We start from the raw sequence: 19902 nt of genomic DNA, 5'->3' as shown, positions 1-19902 counted from the left end.
CCCCCTAGGATATAGCAACAACAACAACAACAAAAATCCTCTCCTGACCATCTGCTGCTTCCTTCTATCAGAGAATGAAAGATATAACACATTTTTTTTTCTTTTTAACCATTTTGGCCTTGGCTTCTGAAAACTCAAGACAAAATTTCAATATTCCATTGTAGTAAACTACCCATTGACAGTCTAAGCTCTTAATAAATTTATCTCCTCTGCTCTGTGACATTTGTTCCTTCTTCCTTAATTTAACTATCTTTTTGAGTGTGTCTTTAGTCATAAGGAATCTCAGCTTCTTTCTAAGAGTGGGCAGGGTGCAAATCCTTATTACCCATTCTCCTAGGGCCTGAAGGGGGTGTATATCTCTTTTTTATTCAAATGAATATCAATATTAAAAAAAAGAATGCTGGTAGAAAATTAGGTCACACAGGAAATAGAAGAACTGAACTTGTTCAGATCTCAAACTGCAAGTTTCTAAATTTGTTCTTTTATTCCATCTATGGAAAGTGTTTTCCTACATCATCGTAAAACAAGGGTTACTGCTTATCCTAGCAAGTAGATCTGATTTTTCATATTTTTAACAAGGAAAAGAAGATAGAGAAGAGACAGGCAAGAATAATGTTCACTACTTTTGCCTGTATGGATCAACCATGGATAATAACAGCATAAACATATTACAAGCACTGCATTCTGGAGCTTCATAAGGAATGTTCAAGAGCTTGCCAACCCTTTTCAGACTTCCCAAAAAGTGGGTGAGAGCAGAGATGAGGAAACACATGTACCTGGTAAAAAACAGTTGCTTCAGCTTATATAAGCAAATCGGCAACTAAAAAGCGATTAGAATTCTACATTATGAGTGCAAAAGAAATTTTCTTAAGTTGTTTCAACCTTACTGATTGTCAATGACAAGATTTAATGATCAAATATACAAAACCAAATTTGATGTCAGCATCACTTTCCCTTAAATGTTGTTCAAAGAAGATGCACACTTTTGCCTTCCTTAGAAACCTTTGTCAGCATCCTTGTCTAACAGCACCTGCATGCTTGCTGTGTCTCAAGGTTTGCCAATGCAGAAATAGCCTATGAATCATAGCCTATCGACAAATATTTATTTAGTACCTATTCTGTGCAAGGGACAAAGTAAAAAGGGAGAGATATTGTGAATTATATGTAATACACTTTCAAACAATAAAATTATACTCTAGTTGGCAAGGAAGAATTAGTCTTATGCCCCAGAATATCTATTATCTATCTATGTATTGATCATCTATTCCTCTATCAATCCACCCATACATCTATTTATCTGCTTATGTGAATATAATCTGGTTAATTTGTGGGGTTTTTTGTATGATTAACAAATTATCTCTTAAAGTTATTCCTAAAGAGGAAATTTTAAAATTTCCTCTTCTAAGATGATATTGTTGGAAAATGCCTTCCAAAGTGATTTCATTGCAGTAAAAAAAAAAAAAAAAAAGTGTCACATAGACATATAAGAGGGTTCTGGTATTTTTTCTTAAAGTGTCAGCTCTCTTACTTTATTGCTTGAATAGATTAACAATGAAGGATTTGATAACAGTCAAGTGATGAGACACTAAGCATTCTTGGGGCTCTCGGAGGATGGGGATCCCATTTCCAGCTGGGGTGCTCAGAGAACTGGGCTTACGTCAATCCAGTGCAGCGATTGTAATGATTATTTTATGACACCCAAGTGATGTTAAAAACCCAGAAATGAACCCACAACTATATGGTCAATTAATCTTTGACAAAGCAGGGAAGAATATCCAGTGGAAAAAGACAGTCTCTTCAATAAATGGTGTTGAGAAAACTGGACAGCAACATGCAGAAGAATGAAACTGGACCACTTTCTTACACCAAACACAAAAATCAATTCAAAATGGATTAAAGACCTAAATGTGAGAACTGAAACCATAATAATTCTAGAAAAGAACATGGACAGTAACCTCTTTCACATCGGCCATAGCAACTTCTTTCTAGATATGTCTCCCGAAGCAAGGGAAACAAAAGCAAAAATAAGCTATCAGGCCTTCATCAAAATAAGAAGCTTCTGCACAGCGAAGGAAACAATCAACAAAACTAAAAGGCAATCTACAATGGGGAGAAGATATTTGCAAATGACATATCTGATAAAGGGTTAGTATCCAAAAATATATAAAGAACTTATAAAACGCAACAACCCCCAAATGAATATTCCAATTAAAAATGGACAGAAGACATGAAAACACATTTCTCTGAAGAAGACACACAGATGGCCAAAAGACACATGAAAAGATGCTCAACATAACTTATCATCAGGGAAATACAAATCAAAAGTATAATAAGATATCACCTCACACCTGTCTGAATGGCTCAAATCAACAACACAAGAAAGAACAAGTGTTGGTGAGGATGTGGAGAAAGGGGAACCCTCTTGCATTGTTGGTGGGAATGCAAACTGGTGCAGCCACACTGGAAAATATAATGGATGTTCCTCAAAAAGTTAAAAATAGAGCTACCCTATGATCTAGCAATTGAACTACTAGATATTTACCCAAAGAATACAAAAATGCGAACTCAAAGGTATACATGCACCCTAATGCTTACAGCAGCGTTATCCACAATAGCCAAATTATGGAAACAGACTTAAGAGTCCATAGACTGATGAATGGGTAAAGAAAAAAAAATATATACAATGGAATATAGCTCAGCCATAAAAAAAGAATAAAATCTTGTCATTTGCAACAACATGGATGGAGGTAGAGAGTATAATGCTAAGTGAAATACGTCAGTCAGAAAAAGAAATACAATATGATTTCACTCATATGTGGAATTTAAGAATCAAAACAAATGAGCAAAGGGAAAAAAAGTGAAGAGAGACAGACTGATCAAGAAACAGACTTAAATCTAGAGAACAAATTGCTGGTTACCAGAGGGGAGGTGTGTTGGGGGGATGGGTGAAATAGGTGATGGGGATTCAGGAGTGTACTTGTTGTGATGAGCACTAGGTGATGTATGGTATTGAATCACTATATCATACACCTGAAACTAATATTACACTATATGATAATTAAGTGGAACTTAAATAAAAACATAAAAAAGAGGGAAAAAAAAATGCCCTGAATATTTCATTCAATTCTGAGTGGAGAGATTGTGAAGGAGTACATTGGATGTTAGATGTGGGCAGTTCTCTAGAAGATGCCATGTTGGATGGGGGGGTGGGCAACAGCTCTCATTCATCATTAAGCAACACCTTCTGTGTCATACTATTGAAGGGCACACAGATGCCATGCTTGTGACAGGAGCATCATTAGAGGTACCAGGTAACCTATACCTTGCCCTCTCAGATGCTCACCAGATGTAACGCATGATATATACACCAAAGAATGGCTGAAAGCTAGTATTTGCTTTGCTTAGAACACCCATCCTGCCTGACATCCAACACTTGTCTGCCTGAAAAACTCCTTTATTCTTCAAAACCAAGTTCAGGAGTTACCTCCTCTGAGAAGCTGTCCTTATTCTCTACTCCCTGACACAAAGAATAACTCCCTCCTTTTTACTATTCCTATACTTTGCATATACTTTCATTGCTACCCATAGCTGAATATATTACAAATATTTGTTATCTGACAGGACTTTGATCAAGGGGGAAGAAAATTATATTAAAACAGGGATGTAAAATGTAAATTTAAGCCCTACCTTTGGTAAATACTCCTCTTAAGCAGTAGAAGAAAAAACGTTTGAGGGCACTTTACTGGTATTTGTGTTAGTATTTTGAAAAATATTACTGTAAATTGTATAATTTTTGACATTTGTTACAAAAATAAAGTAATTTTTTCCAAGGTATACCTGATTAGATCATATATGTATATGCAATATATATTACCACCCCCAACTCTGGCACATTCTAATTGGTTGCCTAACAAAATCCAAGCTCATCAACACTGTTAACCATGATCCTGAATTATAAACATAGCACTGGGGTAGAAATAACTAGCTTCTTAGGTTCCAGCTAAAGTCAACCTTTAAAGCAAAATAGTGTCCCAATAACATTCTGAGAGGCAAGAACTAATGAATAATATCTTTTGATATTTAAAAGTACTCTCAGTATTTGAACCCATTCATGACCATTTCTTAATGAATATCTACAAATTTTACATAACTGCTAAGGTTTTAAGTATGAATGGACATTTTATTCCAATGTATTATGAAAGAACAAATAGTTTCATAGACTATTTGTGGCCTTATTCTCAATCCTTCAGTGATTTCATAAGTAGTTTCTGTTGCCCTGGCAACATTTATAAAATAAATGATTTACCTTATCTCTATATGATTGTGTTGCCCTGGTACCTGCTGTTATCTAGTCTGACATGGATTTTATTTTAGTTGTGTGCTTGCTTTCTCTAGAAATAATCCATAGAAAATAAGCCTTCACCAGATTAGATACTTAACATTGTGTTTCCATTTAATTATATTTAATATGCTAATAGCTATTAAGGATATAATGTTGTCAGTATTCTTACGAAGGAACTGGGAAATTCTGGTTTCCTGATGATGCGGCGATGAAGAAATTCTAAGTCCTATCTAAGGACACACTGGGGTCATGCACGACTGAAACTTTTTCTCTTAGATGCTGTGTGAGTCTCACGTTCAGAAGGCTGTGCCTGCAGTTCTAAAAAAGTACTACATTATTCCACAAACTATTCTTTCCTTTTAAAGGCCTGTAGTAAAATAATAGAAAACCACATGCCAAAGACAGGTCACAAGCACACATTTGGATTTCAAAAGATTCTGGATTCATCAGTTACTCTAGTCACTCCTGTGCATAGGAGGCAGGGATATTGGATATCAGGCAATGTTTTTTCCAAGAAGCTTTCAGAAGCTCTACTTGAAAGATGACCATTACCTCCAAAATTATTTCTATGGATAGAAAATGATTTGATGTACAGAGGCTTTGTATAATGACATTTTCATAATGCAAAAAAATTAAAATTTTTTCCATTCATGATTGATTCATCTATTACTTCACTGGAAATTATGACTTTTTAACATACCTCAGTGACATAATTTAGTCTTTCTCCAATGTAAACCTAAACTCTAGACAATAGCACTGGGACCATAAAGCTAATAAAAAATGTGTAGCAAAATGTGCCAGACTGACAAATAAAAAGTTGTTCTTCAATAGACTACAATTTACCTTTCCAATCAAATCTTTCCCTTATTCCCTAATACAAACCCTTCACTTAATGCAGGCTATCTGCCTCTTGGCCCTTTGGAATAACGTGAAACTCACCCCCCAATATTTTTGTGTTATTTTCACCTGAAATGCCCTCTTTCTTTTCCTTTAACCTCATAAACACCACCCATCCTTTAAATTTATGTCTTTGTTCCTCCCTGTCCTTATCTGTCACTTTCAGTGTTGTATAATTGCTAACCTTAATACCTTTTCTGCTGATTTTTTTAAAATTTAAATTCAATTAGCCAACATATAGTGCATCATTAGTTTTGATATAATGTTCAGTGATTCATCAGTTATGCATAACACCCAGAACCCTCTTACACTGTTGGTAGGAATGCAAGCTGGTACAGCCACTCTGGAAAACAGTATGGAGGTTCCTCAAGAAGTTAAAAATAGAGCTACCCTATGACTCTGCTGCAGATTTTTAATTATATCATCCTAAGTATATAAAACATATCCACAATTAGATTGTATGCTTTAGGGTGGATTCTTCCTTCTTCTCCTTCCTCATTTCCAAAAATACCTAAAAGAATATTCTGTACATGTTTAATGCTTAAGAATATTTGTTCCTACATTATATGTTTTAAAAAAAAGAAGATAGTAGGAAGGGAAAAATGAAGGGGGGGAAATCGGAGGGGGAGATGAACCATGAGAGACGATGGACTCTGAAAAACAAACTGAGGGTTCTAGAGGGGAGGGGGGTGGGAGGATGGGTTAGCCAGGTGATGGGTATTAAAGAGGGCACATACTGAATGGAGCACTGGGTGTTATACACAAACAATGAATCATGGAACTCTACATCAAAAACTAATGATGTAATGTATGGTGATTAACATAACATAATAAAATTTTAAAAATGTAAAAAAAAAAAGAGTATTTGTTCCTATTTGTTGATTTTTTTCTCATTGTATTCAAGGTTCTCAATCTCCTGAAACACAGAGTCAATGAATGGTACAGCTAGGGCTCAGTAAAAGAAAAACTTAGCCAAGTGAGCATTCTGTATTCAAGTATTTCTCAAATTTCACCACAATGAGGGTCATATAAAAACTCCAAATAGTCTTAAAAATTGCATGTTATTGATCTGCAACATGCTAATGTCTGAAAATTTCTTATTACACCATTGGTGACTGATTATTTTTAATTTGCACAATATTTAATTTAACATATATATGTCCTAAAACATCAACAACTGGTCATGGAATAACTAACAATGTCAATTTGATTAAGACCATGCCATTTCAAAATACAATTGTTTTGATCATTTAGCAACTAAACTGTCAACTATGGAACAATCTGATAGAGCACTTCATGATTATTCATGATGTTTATAAGCCCTAAATGCAATATAGTTTTAGTCTCCTGAGAACATCTCTGATAGGAGTAATAAATTATTTTTTTAATTGGTTTGGTGGAATAAATATGTCTCTTCCCCAAAACCAAGATAATTTCACATTTGACTTCTTTTAAATCTTTAAAAGTAGCTATACATAATGATACTTAAAATTGTTCCAGAATTTAGAGAAATAGAATCATTCCAAATTATTTTTATAAAGCCCTTATAATTCTGATATTCAAATGTGACAAAAATTTACACCTAAAATATTATAACACTTAATAATTTCATTAATAAAGACTGATGCAAAATAATAAATAAAATGTTAATAAATAGAATTGAGAAGTATGGTTCTAAGATGGCTTCATCATGACCAAAAGGAGTTTATTATAGAATGGTTCCACCTTAAGAAATATTTACTGAAATTAGTTAAATAAAATTAATTACAAATACATTAATAAAGTGAAATTGATAAAATAATTTTAAAAGCAATATTTTCTCAAAAGAACTTTGATTAAATTCAATATTTACATTAAAAAAACAAACACTTTATAGCGGCATTCGCATTAAGATAAAGAATCAATCAAAGAATATACTGCAATACAATTGGGTGAAAAAAGGATTGTGAAATATAAATAATTTAAATGAGGTGGGAAATGAAATTATTTTGATGGCTTGGGAAACCCGAGAATCAATGAAATTGTCTATTGGAAATAACAGAAAAAATCAGAAAAATGGTTGGCTATAAAATCATTTCATATATGGGGCAGATGAACCTTCTTAAAGGTGGGACACTCTGCAAAGTACCTAACCATAAACACAAGAGAATAAAAAACCTGCTAGATTAAAAGAGACTTAAAGGACACAATAACCAGATAAAATATGTGGTCATTAATTGTTTCCTTATTCGGGTAATCTAGTTTTAATAAAGGCATTTTTTTTATTGTTGAGAAAATTTAATTAGGGAAGATAAAAATTCATTGGCATGGGAAAGAGTAAATTATTAGCTGAAAATTGTACTTTAATAGCATGTATTGTGTGATCTCTTTTAGTGAAAGATAACACATACATAAATGTGTGTGTGTATGTGTGTATCATGTATAGATTAGATGAGTAAGGAGATACAAATATTGATACAGACAGAGGTCTGAAAAGATATATTATTAAATATTAACTGGAATAATCTCTGAGTAAGAGAAAATTGGTGTTTTGATATTCTATAAAATAGAATATTTCATTCATTCATATGTTCTAAGTTTCAACAATGCTTTTGAATAACTAAAATATGTTTTTAATTTAAATTTCTAATATTAGTATGCAAAAATGGATTATTTTTCAATACACCAAAGTGATCAATAAGAAAATATCATTAAAATTTTCGTAAGTATAATAATAACAAAAATATTAAAATGCCAAATAAAACATTTGAGAAATGTAAAGAGCATATATGGAGGAAAATTTACTTCTCCATTAAGGGACTCAAAAGACATAAAATAATTCTTGATTAAACAGTATGTTAGTAAACAAAAATGAGTCAAAGAAGAAATTAAAAGAGAAGTAAAAAAAAATCTTGAGACCAATGAAAATGGAAATATAGCATTCCAAAACTTATGAAATGCAACAAAAGTAATTTAAAAGGGAAGTTCATAAAGATAAATGCCTACACTAAGAAAAAAGAAAGAGCTCAAATAAACAACCTAACCTCGAACCACAAGGAAGTAGAAAAAGAACAAAGGCCAAAGTTTGTAGAAGGAAAAAAAGTTAAGAAAATCAGAGCAGAAAAAATGAAATAGAAACAAAACAACAGAAAAGATCAAAGAAGTAAGATCTGGTTTTTTGAACAGATAAGCAAAATAGACAAACCTTTAGCTAGACAAATCAAGAAAAAAAAAAGAGAGAGGATTCAAACAAAATTAGAAATGAAAGGGAAAGATTACAATTGATACCACACAAATACAAAGGATCATAAGAGACTACTATGATCAATTATGCACACAAAAAATTGGACAACCAAAAAGAAATGATAAATTCCTAGAAACATTCAACCTATGAAAACTGAATCATCAAGAAATAGAAATTTGAATGACCATTTACTAGTAAGGAGATTGGATCAGTAATCAAAAGCCTCCCGACAAACAAAAGTACAGGACCACATGATTTCATCAGTGAATTCTACCACACATTTAAAGAAGAATTAATACCAATCTTTCCTAAACTCTTCCAAAAATGAGAAGATGAAAGAGTACTTCCAAACTTATTTTACAAGGCCAGTATTACCCTGATATGACAGCAGACAAGGACACTACAAGAAAAGGAAATATAGACTATATCCTTGATGAAAGCAGATTCAAAAATTCCTAACAAAGTAGTAGCCAAATCTAACAACATATTAAAAGGATCATACACCATGATCAAGTGGGATTTATTTCAGAGATGCAAATACAAGGATGGTTCAACATTTTCAAATTAATCAATGTGATACATCACATTAACAAAATAGGTATCAAAATCAGATGATCATCTCAACAAATGCAGAAAAAGTATTTGATAAAATTTATCATCCAGTCATGATAAAACCTCTCAACAAACTAGGTTTAGAGGAAATGCACCTCAACGTAATAAAGGCCATATATAAGAAAGCCACAGCTAACATTATACTTAACAGTGAAAAGCTTTCAGGAATAAGAAAAGAATGCTCACTCTCATCACTTTTATTCAACATAGTACTGAAAGTCCTAGCTAGAGCAATTAGGCAATAAAAAGAAATAAAAGGCATCCAAATTAGAAAGGAAGATGTAAAACTCTCTATTTGCTAATGGCTTGATCAATATACAAAACTCTAAAGACTCTACCAAAAACTGTTAGGACTAATAAACAAATTCAGTGAAGTTGCAGTATACAAAATCAATATATAAAAATCAGTTGCATTTCTATACACTAACAACAAACTATCAGAAAGAGAAATTAAGAAAACAATTCCATTTACAACTTCATCAAAAATAATAATTTCACCTAGGAGTAAATTTAACCAGGGATGAAATAAATCGAAGAAGACACAAATAAATGGCATGTTATTCCATGATCATGAATTGGAAGAATTAATATTGTTAAAATGCCCATACTACTGAAAGCAATCTACAGATTCAATGCAATCCCTATCAAAATTCCAACAGCATTTTTTATAGAAATAGAGGGAATAATCATAAAATTTGTACAGAAACACAAAGGACCCTGAATAGCCAAAGCAATCTTGACCAAAAAGAATAAAGCTGTAGACATATACTTCCTTATTTCAAACTATATTACAAAGCTATAGTAATTAAAACAGTATGGGATTGGCATAAAAAGAGATACATAGACCAATAGAACAGATTAGAGAACCCAGAAATAAACCCATCACTATATGGTCAATTAATTTACAACAAAGTTGTCAAGAATATACAATGGGGAATAGTCTTCAATAAATAATGTTACAAAAACTGGATAGCCACATGCAACAAAAATGAAACTGCATCCCTATCTTATACCATACACAAAAATCAACCCAAATTAGATTAAGACTTGAACAGAAGACCTGAAACTGTAAAACTCTTAGAAGAAAACATAAGGGGTAAGCTCCCTGACCTTGGTCTTGGAAATGACTTTTTGGATTTGACACCAAAATAGAGGCACAAAAGCAAAAATAAACAAGTAGGATTCCATCAAACTAAAAAGCTTCTGCATAAAAAAGGAAAACATCAACAAAATGAAAAGGCAACTTATAGAATGGGGAAAAATATTTACAAATCATATATCTGATAAGGGGTTAATATTCAAAATATGTAAAGAACTCATACAACTCAGTAGTGAAAAACCTAACAATCTGATTTTTAAAATGGGCAGAACAACTGAATGGGTATTTTTCCATGGAAGAATACAAATGTCCAGCAGGCACATGAAAAGGTGCTCGACATCTCTAATCATCAGGGAAATGAAAATCAAAACATAATGAGATATCACTTCATTCCTGTCAGAATGACTATTATGAAAAAGGCAAGAGATAACAAGTGTTAGCGAGAATGTAGAGAAAGGAAACCCTTGTGCCCTGTTGATGGGAAAGTAAATTGATGCAGCTATTATGGAAAACAGTATGAAGATTCCTCAAAAAATAAAAATTAGAACTGCATATGATCCAGGAATCCCACTTATGGTATATATTCAAGGAAATGAAAGCAGGATCCCAAAGAGATATCTGCACTCCCATGTTCATTACAGTATTGCACAACATCACAATAGCCAAGATATGGAAACAACCCAAGTGTCTGTCTATGAATGAAGGGGTAAAGTTGTTGTATATACATACAATGGAATATTATTCATCCATAAGAAGGAAGGAAATCCTACCATTTGTGACAACATGGATGTAACTTGAGGGCATTATACTAAGTGAAATAAGCCTGGCAGTGAAAGACAAATATTGCACGGTATCACTTATATGTGAAATCTAAAAGGAATAAATACATCAATCAATCAAACAACCCAAACTCAGAAACATAGAATGGAAAAGTAGTGTTTGCCAGGGATTGGGGGTTGGTTTGGGGAAAATATGGAGAGGTTGGTAAAAGAGTACAAACTTCCAGCTATAAGATGAATAAAGTCTGAGGATCTAAGTAAATCATGATGACTATAGGTAATAACACTATATTATATAATTGAAATTTGCTGAATGAACTAAAATGCTTTCTCTCTAACACACACGCACACAAGATAAATATGTGAGATAATGGATATGTTAATTACCTAGATGGTGAGAGTCCTTCCATAATGTATATATTTATCAAATCACAACAACACTTACTTTATGTGTCTCACAATTTTATTTGTCAATTTTATCTCAATAAAGCTAGGGGAGAAAGTAAAAAAATCTTGAGTAAATGGAAGGACTTATTTTTTTTAGAAAAATTCATTGTACATATGTCATATTTTTATATTTCTCATTAGTTAATATATAAATTCAAAGTGATCTCTATCAAAATTTAAGTGGACTTTTTTAACTTGACAAACTGCTACTAAAATTAATTTGGAAATATAAAATAGCTAGAAAAATTCTTGAGAAACAAAAAACTAGCTAGAAAAATTCTTGAGAAACAACAACAAAAAATAATGTTGGGGATTAAGTCCTGTCGATATATATGGTATTATGAAGTGATAATTAAAATACTAGAGTAATGGTCAAAAAGTAGATCAACAGAACAGAATTGATTCCAGAAATACACCAGATATAAAGAGAGTTATTGTATGATTAAAATTGAAATACAATTTTACATCAGTGGAGAAAATATAGATGATTTATACGGCAGAAGTTGTTATGACAACTGGTTGCCCATTTGGGGAAAAAACTTGGACCATAATCTCATACCATATTGCAAAATAAACTCCAAAAGTAACAAAACTTGAAAATAAAACTTACTATAAACACAATAATAAAACCTATGGTGATACAATATTTTATGTCAATTATATCTCAATTTAAAAAAAGGTATTAAACTCAAAAACACCAAAGTAACAACAAAAAACAGTAAACAAAGACATAGGGTGTTTTATTATTTATTTTTAACCTATAGTGTTTTAAATCTTATATTTAATAAGGTATTTCACATGGGAGTCCAGATGCTCTAAAGCAGGGGATGGCAAAACACAGCCTATAAACCAAATGTGGCCCTCACCTGTTTCTGGAAATAAAGTTTCTTGAAATTCCGCCATGCCAAGTCATTTATGTACTGTCTATGGCTGCTTTCACTCTCCAACCACAGCACTGCCTAGGTGTGAGAGAGACCATACGGCTCACAAAACTGACAATATTTATGCTTGGATCTTTACAGAAAAAGTTTGGTGATCCTTGCTCTAAAGGGAAAAACTGGTAAATACTAAACACATAATACTAAATACTAAAGTCCTGCATGATGAACACCAAAACATTAAATTAAAAGGAAACAGAAAACATCTAAATTGTCTATGACAATGTTAACTAATTGCAAGAACAGCTTTTAAAAAAATAGGAGATCAACACCCCAAAAGAGAAATGAGCAAAACACATGAACTTGGAGCTCCGAGGGGGGAAAAAAATAGTCAATAAACATGAAAAGCAACTCAACTCGTCTAGGACTCAGAGAAATAATAGTAAAACATCAGCAAAATACTGTTCACTATTTATCACATTAACAAAATCTTTGAAACTTGAGAATGTCCAGTGTTAATTGAGGCCATGGAGAAACAGACACTCTCACTTGAAGTGCAATTTGATATACTTTTTGTACCAGCAATTTATCCTACAGATATTTTCTCACAAGTGCTCAATATTACAGTCTTGAGTTTATGAGCAAGTACTAGAAGCAGCTTAAAGAACTGTGACTAGGAAATTTGTTAAATGCCTTTTGGTGCATTTATATAATGGCATATTGTGACGTGTTAAAAAAAATGACATAGATCTATATGTGATTCATGAAATGACATCTAATACATTCTATTATTGGGAAAAGGTAAGGCAAGCACCAATACAATATTTGTAGAGCGATCTTGTTTGTAATAGATGTTAAAAATACATATATGTTTACACACAAGTACATACAGACTTCCGTATGCATAAAAAATTGACTGGATGTGACATAAAAATTTATTTACTAGGTTTATTTCTGGAGAGTAGAATTGGTAAGTGAAGGGGTCCTAAGTGGAAAGTCCTTTATGCCCTCTGCACTTATGAATTATGAGCCTTGCGTTTCATTGTTTAATGGGGTTTTTTTAGATTACTATTGAAAACTTATTGTAGAACTTTGAAGTTATATTTAACAATGGAAAGCCAGCACTACTTTTTTTTTTTTACAGTAGTCAAGGTCTAAGAGGCTTTCTGTGGAAATGGTTTTGTTCATATTCACTTCACCCCAGCAGTATATTTAAAAGGAGGTGATGCTCTAAAAAACATGCTTCTCCTAAGGTTATTCTCACTCATTTGAATTATCTTCCAGTAGAAATAGTATAAATAGGTTAGAGTCACTGTCGTTTTGTTTTTGCTATGTAGTTAAAAAAAGATTTGGCCTGTAGATATATATTTACCAAGTCAACTCTTTTGATAGCCAAAGCATTTTGACTTTATTACTTTGCTAATGAAGCTATGAGATTTAAGGATTTTTGCTCAGCTCAAGCGTTGAAGTAAAAGGATAATATCTGAAAAACCTTGCTTTCTGAACAGAATTCAAATGATTTCAATATTCTTTCCAAATTAGGTGATGGGCTTTTACAGAAAACACACCTATAAATTTGTAGGATACAACCTCTAAAACTAAGCCTCTAGGCCTTGTCTGTTTCCTGATAAGGAATGACCAAATCAAATGTTCTGGAGCTTTCCTGAACAGCCTTGTTGTAGAGGGGGAGTTTATATTTACTCGTTAGCTATAAACTTAAAGTTTATTAATCATAAGAGTCGTAATTTAACCATGCATGGCAACAAACCATCCAATGATTCAATAGGGCATCTTGCATTTCTTAGACTACTGTAATTAGATAACTGATTTGTAATTAAGTAAAAATGAAAGCTGACCTTTCTCCTTGAGATAATATAATGCTAACCATATGAAGAACAGAAGATTTATGATTCAAATGAGGCTAAATATAATTTAAGGGAATAGGACTATGCTTCTTCTTGGGAACTATCATCTTTTCGCCTTGTCAGCACAGATTTAACAAAATATCCAATGTATTGCAACACAGGAGTTTCAATTGTGCATTCATATAAGATCCCAATGTAACATGATGCTATGCAGAGTAGATATTTGGTGCAATCCATCATCTATTAAAATTCTGTCAGTGTGATGGGGAATTTCAAAGTACAGTACAGAAGTCTGCATTGAGAAGGTGCAATGAATAACCGATTGCACTGACAAAAGTCAGCATTTTTGCTTCCTCACAGCAAAAAGTGAGTTCCTAAAGTCATCTAACAGTTCTCTCTCCTCAGTGTCTGTTCAGGGGAACAGTGACAAAGTGTGAACAGAAATGTTCTTGCTGGGGTGCCTGGGTGGCTCAGTCAGTTAAGCGACTGCCTTCGGCTCGGGTCATGATCCTGGAGTGCCGGGATCGAGTCCCGCATCGGGCTCCCTGCTCAGTGGGGGGTCTGCTTCTCCCTCTGACCCTCCTCCCTCTCGTGCTCTCTCTCATTCTCTCTCTCGCAAAAAAAAAAAAAAAAAAAAGAAATGTTCTTGCTGTCCTAAGTGGGGTTTGACAACTTTCCAGGGGACCTGATAAGGTCCCAGAGTCCACTAACTGACAGAGAACTGTTTTCTTGCACAAATACCAGGATGATAGTTATAACGCAGTCAAGGAGAATTTCTCCCCTCTTCCTTAATAGTGAAAAGCCTCAGGGTGCTTGGGTGGCTCAGTAGGTTAAGTGTGGGACTCTTGATTTCGGCTCAGGTCATGATCTTAGGGTGGTGAGATGGAGTGTCATGTGGGGCTCAATACTGGGTGTGTAGCCTGCTTAAGATTCTCTCTCTCGGGCGCCTGGGTGGCTCAGTTGGTTAAGCGACTGCCTTCGGCTCAGGTCATGATCCTGGAGTCCCGGGATCGAGTCCCGCATCGGGCTCCCTGCTCGGCAGGGAGTCTGCTTCTCCCTCTGACCCTCCTCCCTCTCATGCTCTCTGTCTCTCATTCTCTCTGTCTCAAATAAATAAATAAATAATCTTTAAAAAAAAAAAGATTCTCTCTCTCTCCCTCTCCCCCTCACCACCCTCTCTCCCTCTATTAAAAAAAAAAAAAAGTGAAAAGCCTCTCAGAATCTTTTTCTAAATCTACAAAGTATAATACAACACAACTTAAAATTAAATCTCTAAAGAAACAAACTTAAATGGCACACTTCAACTTTAGGCTTACTATTTCTGTTCTCTCGTCCCTTGCCTACTTCTTTTCCTTCTTCCCATCATTTCATTTCTCTCTTGCTAATCCTTACCTGTCTCCTCCCCCCACCCCCATTTTAACCATTCATCTACCCTGGTAAAGACCAGAGGCAAAGTGTTCTACTTTAAGACTTTCCTGAAGTCTCTTTGGATACAAGCCCAGTTGAAATCTTGGAGTCCTTTGAGTCAGGCCTGAGAGAAAACCTGAAGGGCTTCTGGCTCTAGTGTAGGAGTCAGTGTGCATTCACAGTGATGGGGGAGAAACAGGTTTACACTTCGAGCTTATACATGAGATTTTCTCAAAATGGCGGGGGAGAAAACATGAGAGAGGAGAACAGTTGTAAGCATATCAGAATTATGGACAATGTATTCGAGATATGTAGATAGTGTACACCTTGAATTTACTTGTAAAGTAGGTTCTAATTATTAACATAAAGGAGGTAGCCAATAGGCCTTTTTTTCCTGGCTTAGGTATTGAATGGTTTAGTAAGTAAATGAAAAATGTACCAGTCTAAGCAATTTGTCTTATTTATAGCCATAGGGCTATCTCCAAAAACTCATTAGCAAAGTAAGTTAAATAAATAGTACAGATGTGGTAGAAATAGGTGATTATTGCTTATTCTCAACTTTCTTCTATACCAACTCTCATGTTATATAATTGGGCTAATCTCAAGTATAATGTTCAGTGTACTCATATTACTAAGTAATAATAATAGTGATTTGCTGAGTGTTTGCTATTTGCCAGGCTCAATTTTAGGAGCTTTAATACCTTATTTCCTTTAATGAAGAAAGTGCATAATTATTTAGGCATTAGTATGTGTATATTACAGATGAGGAAACTGTGACTCAGAAAGTTTAATTGCCCAGAGTTGCATAACAGAAAGGTTTCCTGTCTCAAAGAGCCTAACCAACGACTCATGCCATTAATCATCACGTCATTCATTCATTCTTCTCAGATCCAGGTATTTGTTTTATCTGCCTTAGATTGCTTAAGTATTTTTGTATTTTATCATTTCTTATTTATTTTGTATTTTAATCGTACAGTGACTAATTTAACTCCCATTTTGATGATGAAATTAAGACTGGTTGGGTAAGGTTATTTATGCAATATAGACAACTAGCAAGACTGTTTCAGGGAAAAGATTGATGGCACAAACTCTGTTTCCATGACACTGTTTAGCCAATTATTCCATGTTAAAGACAACAAAGTGGTGGGTGGCCCAGGCACTCCTTTTTCCAGGAATCTGCCCCAGCCACAAATATTGTATTTTAAACCGAGTAACCTAAACTCAAACATGATGCACTGTCTAGTCACAGGAAGTGAGTGATAAGATATCAGTGAGCAGTAGCCATAGCAAGGAATATCCAAGGGGATAAATTCACACACACACACACACACACACACACACACACGCACAGAGCTATTGCTGGAGAAAGATGTATGAGAAATAATACATCCAAAAATGGGGCTGAAGCCATGCTGGGGTGGAGGAGGAAGAAAAATTTTGCTAATGTCCTGAGTGACAGTTGAAGTAAAGACACATACAAACATCTTCCCTTCTGTTCACAGTTTTAGAAGTACTGGTAGAATCTTACATATTTTGACATCTGGGAAAATATTTGGATTTTTGCAGATGTGCATTCCCTTTGGCCACGATGAGATGATCTGTCACCTCGGTGTGAGGAATAAGCTATCATTAGTGCCCTGGATATGAAGATATTATTTTTTATAAGGTATTTTTTCCCTTCTAGAAAGTCTCCACTTTAGAACTTGGCCGAACTTCTCTTTCCCTGTGTCGGCTCAGTCTGTGCTATATATTGGCTTGGCAGTGTATATTGTATTTTATCTCATGACTTGGATATGAAAGTGTAGCCTGGATTCATTGTATGTTGATATGATTTACAGAACATAGACCAGAGGAACTCAGGAAGCCCCCGAGGTGTGTAAATAAGAGTAAATAGAGGCATTTGAAAAATATGGTCTAAAGTTCTGTGTTCTAAGCTATATATATTTTATTCTTTAAATAAAAAACAATCTAAACATTAAGAGCAATGCAGAATGTTCCTTCTTTTTAAAAAAAATGGACAAAGCTCAAATATGAAAACCAGGTGTTATGATCCTTTGACTCCAAGAAATGGATGCCTCTGAATTTAGTTCCCTGGTCTTTAATGTGTGCTAACTTATTGATATTTAGCTTTTAAATGGGTTAAAATGTAGCATTGCTTTTTCCTTGTACAACTAATACATTCTATAGTAAGAAGGATAATGTCAATAATAATGTATAGCATGTCATACTTTAAAAACTGTTTTCACATATGCTCTCATTTGATCCTTCCAATAGCCCCATTAATATAGTGACAGAAAAGGAAACAAAGCACAGATGTGAGCATGCTCAGGAGAGTAGTCCACAGACCTCGTCACATGACTTTCTGTCTAGTTCTCTACCCCCCTGCTTCCCATTCTCACGAATATATATTGCTATTGAAATCACTCGATCTTATACTTCTACAGAGGTAGAAAACCTGGAAAACCTAGACAAAGATAAATGGAATCATTAGCCTTCAGTCTAGATTCTAATGAAATATGTAATATTTTCCCTTGGGATTTAAATAATATTGTGCCACAAAATGGGAAATATAGCAAGTAGAAAATAGAGTTTGAATATTTTTAGAAGAGATTTTCCACTAAAGAAAAAAAGAGAATGGCCCTAGTTATTTAACCTAAAAAAAAAAAGTATCTAGCAACCTTGCTTTCTACCTATATATATCTTCATCTATTAGTACACAACTATCTTCATGTTTCAAATATATTGCTTTGAGTCAACGCTTGGGCATGATACTAAAAATTGCCCCCAAAGCACATCCAACTGCATCCAAAGAGAATAAGCATTACAGGAGAAGTAAAACAGACTTTCTCCCTATAAGTGGATTTAATTGTCCAGAGTTCAGAATTCCTGCATGAAGTAGAAATTTCCCATTCATAACAAATGGTAGACACCAGCTAGGAGGTTGACTGCTATTTCCTCCAAAGTTTGTTCTCTCTCTGTCTCATCTCTCTCTCATCTCTCTCTTTCTCTTTCTTTCACCTCTCTCTCTTTCTCTCTAACTCTACCATCTATCTATTGTACATGCTTTTGTAGAATTTCAGGAACAGCTTTTCATCTGGAAAATATGGCTGCCTGAAAGAGGTATGGAATATAACAAAAGCTTTACCCCAAAGCTTCTATGCATTACAAAAGCTTGCACTTGGATAATAGAAATATTTAGCCTCAGGTGACTGAGAACACTTACTGTTGGTTGCATAACGTATGGCGGATGAGGCATCCATGAAGTACTCTGGACCTATGCATCAAACAGCATTTATTAGCACAAAGCAATCACAGAGAGAACTTGGTTCTTGCGTTCAGTGGAGTCACACTAGGTCATAAGAAAGTGGAGTCCATCTGACTTTATAGCTAATTAGTGCTCAGAACTAAGGATAGAAAGGGAATTCTTGGACCTAGTTAATTTGGTCCCCAAAACATGGTAAAATGTAAGCAAATTCCTACTTCACCGGTGCTGGCTGCAGTGCCCACATGGACCAGGCTGGGCCTTGGAGCATAATTTGAGGTTGGTGTCAGAGGCTGGAGTCTTAGGAAGCCTCAGGGACCTGCTAGTTAGAGGTCAACTCCCAGGGTAGAAGTAAGTAACGAAGAGTTGACAGCTAAGACTTCCTCTTTCTCTGTCATTGGTTCTAATTTCAAATTCTCAAGTGATCCCATCTTGGAAATAAGTCCAAGTGGTCAAAGTTGGGGGAAGAAGTAAAGAGATCAATCAGAAATTTGGGGGAATGATTTGGGTTAAACTCAAGTTAAACAAGTTTGTGATTTTTTTCTTTCATGGTAATCGGTATGGCAAATAAAAATGAGAATTTGAGCCAACCAACTGTTCAGAAATGTGCCTTGTCAGCCAAATGAGAAAGTCAGCTTGTAAGGGCTGATTGTCACACAGAGAACCCTGAACACTTTGTTTTGAATACGCTCATACTAACAAAATCGCCAATGCACTTTAGGTTAAAAAAGAAAGTGGTGAAAGGCGAGAATCAACAACAGAGGAAATTGCTCTGATTCCTTTTTTGAAAAAAAGGAGCTAGAGTTAAGTTCCACTTATGAGCCCTCCCAAGTGAAATCACTTTTCTGTGGATATTTTATTCATGTCACCAAAGTGCTCTACACTGGGGCTCATTGGGTGGTCTTGGCTGAAACATAGGACTGGATTTTAAAAAAAATGCGTAAAAAAACCACACACACACCAAAAAAACAAAACAAAACAAAAACACACGTTACAACCAGGCAGGCCTGCAGGAAGAACAAAAACGGAACAGCACCTGCACGTAGCCTCATGGGTCCCAAGAAAAGGCAATTAAGAAATCATCCATTCTG

At 34.4% G+C, this 19902-nt stretch overlaps 1 protein-coding gene across 2 annotated transcripts in view; it reads right to left on the bottom strand.

The window, feature by feature from the left end:
• Nucleotides 1-19902, bottom strand: part of LOC123862956 (RNA-binding motif, single-stranded-interacting protein 3) — a 1542535-nt gene that overhangs the window by 75209 nt on the left and 1447424 nt on the right. For both annotated transcript variants that reach the window (XM_064588878.1, XM_064588881.1), the window contains one exon: nt 18773-18823. In XM_064588878.1, the coding sequence (XP_064444948.1) occupies nt 18773-18823 (51 nt within the window). The remainder of the gene's footprint in view (nt 1-18772; nt 18824-19902) is intronic.

The sequence above is a fragment of the Mirounga angustirostris genome, unplaced genomic scaffold (genome assembly GCF_029215605.1).
Source record: "Mirounga angustirostris isolate CCGP_5_RB_7025 unplaced genomic scaffold, mMirAng1.0.hap1 SCAF_1, whole genome shotgun sequence".
Taxonomy (NCBI): Eukaryota; Metazoa; Chordata; class Mammalia; order Carnivora; family Phocidae; genus Mirounga; species Mirounga angustirostris.
The sequence above is the reverse complement of the archived record's forward strand: the minus strand, read 5'-3'. Positions and strand labels throughout refer to the sequence as shown.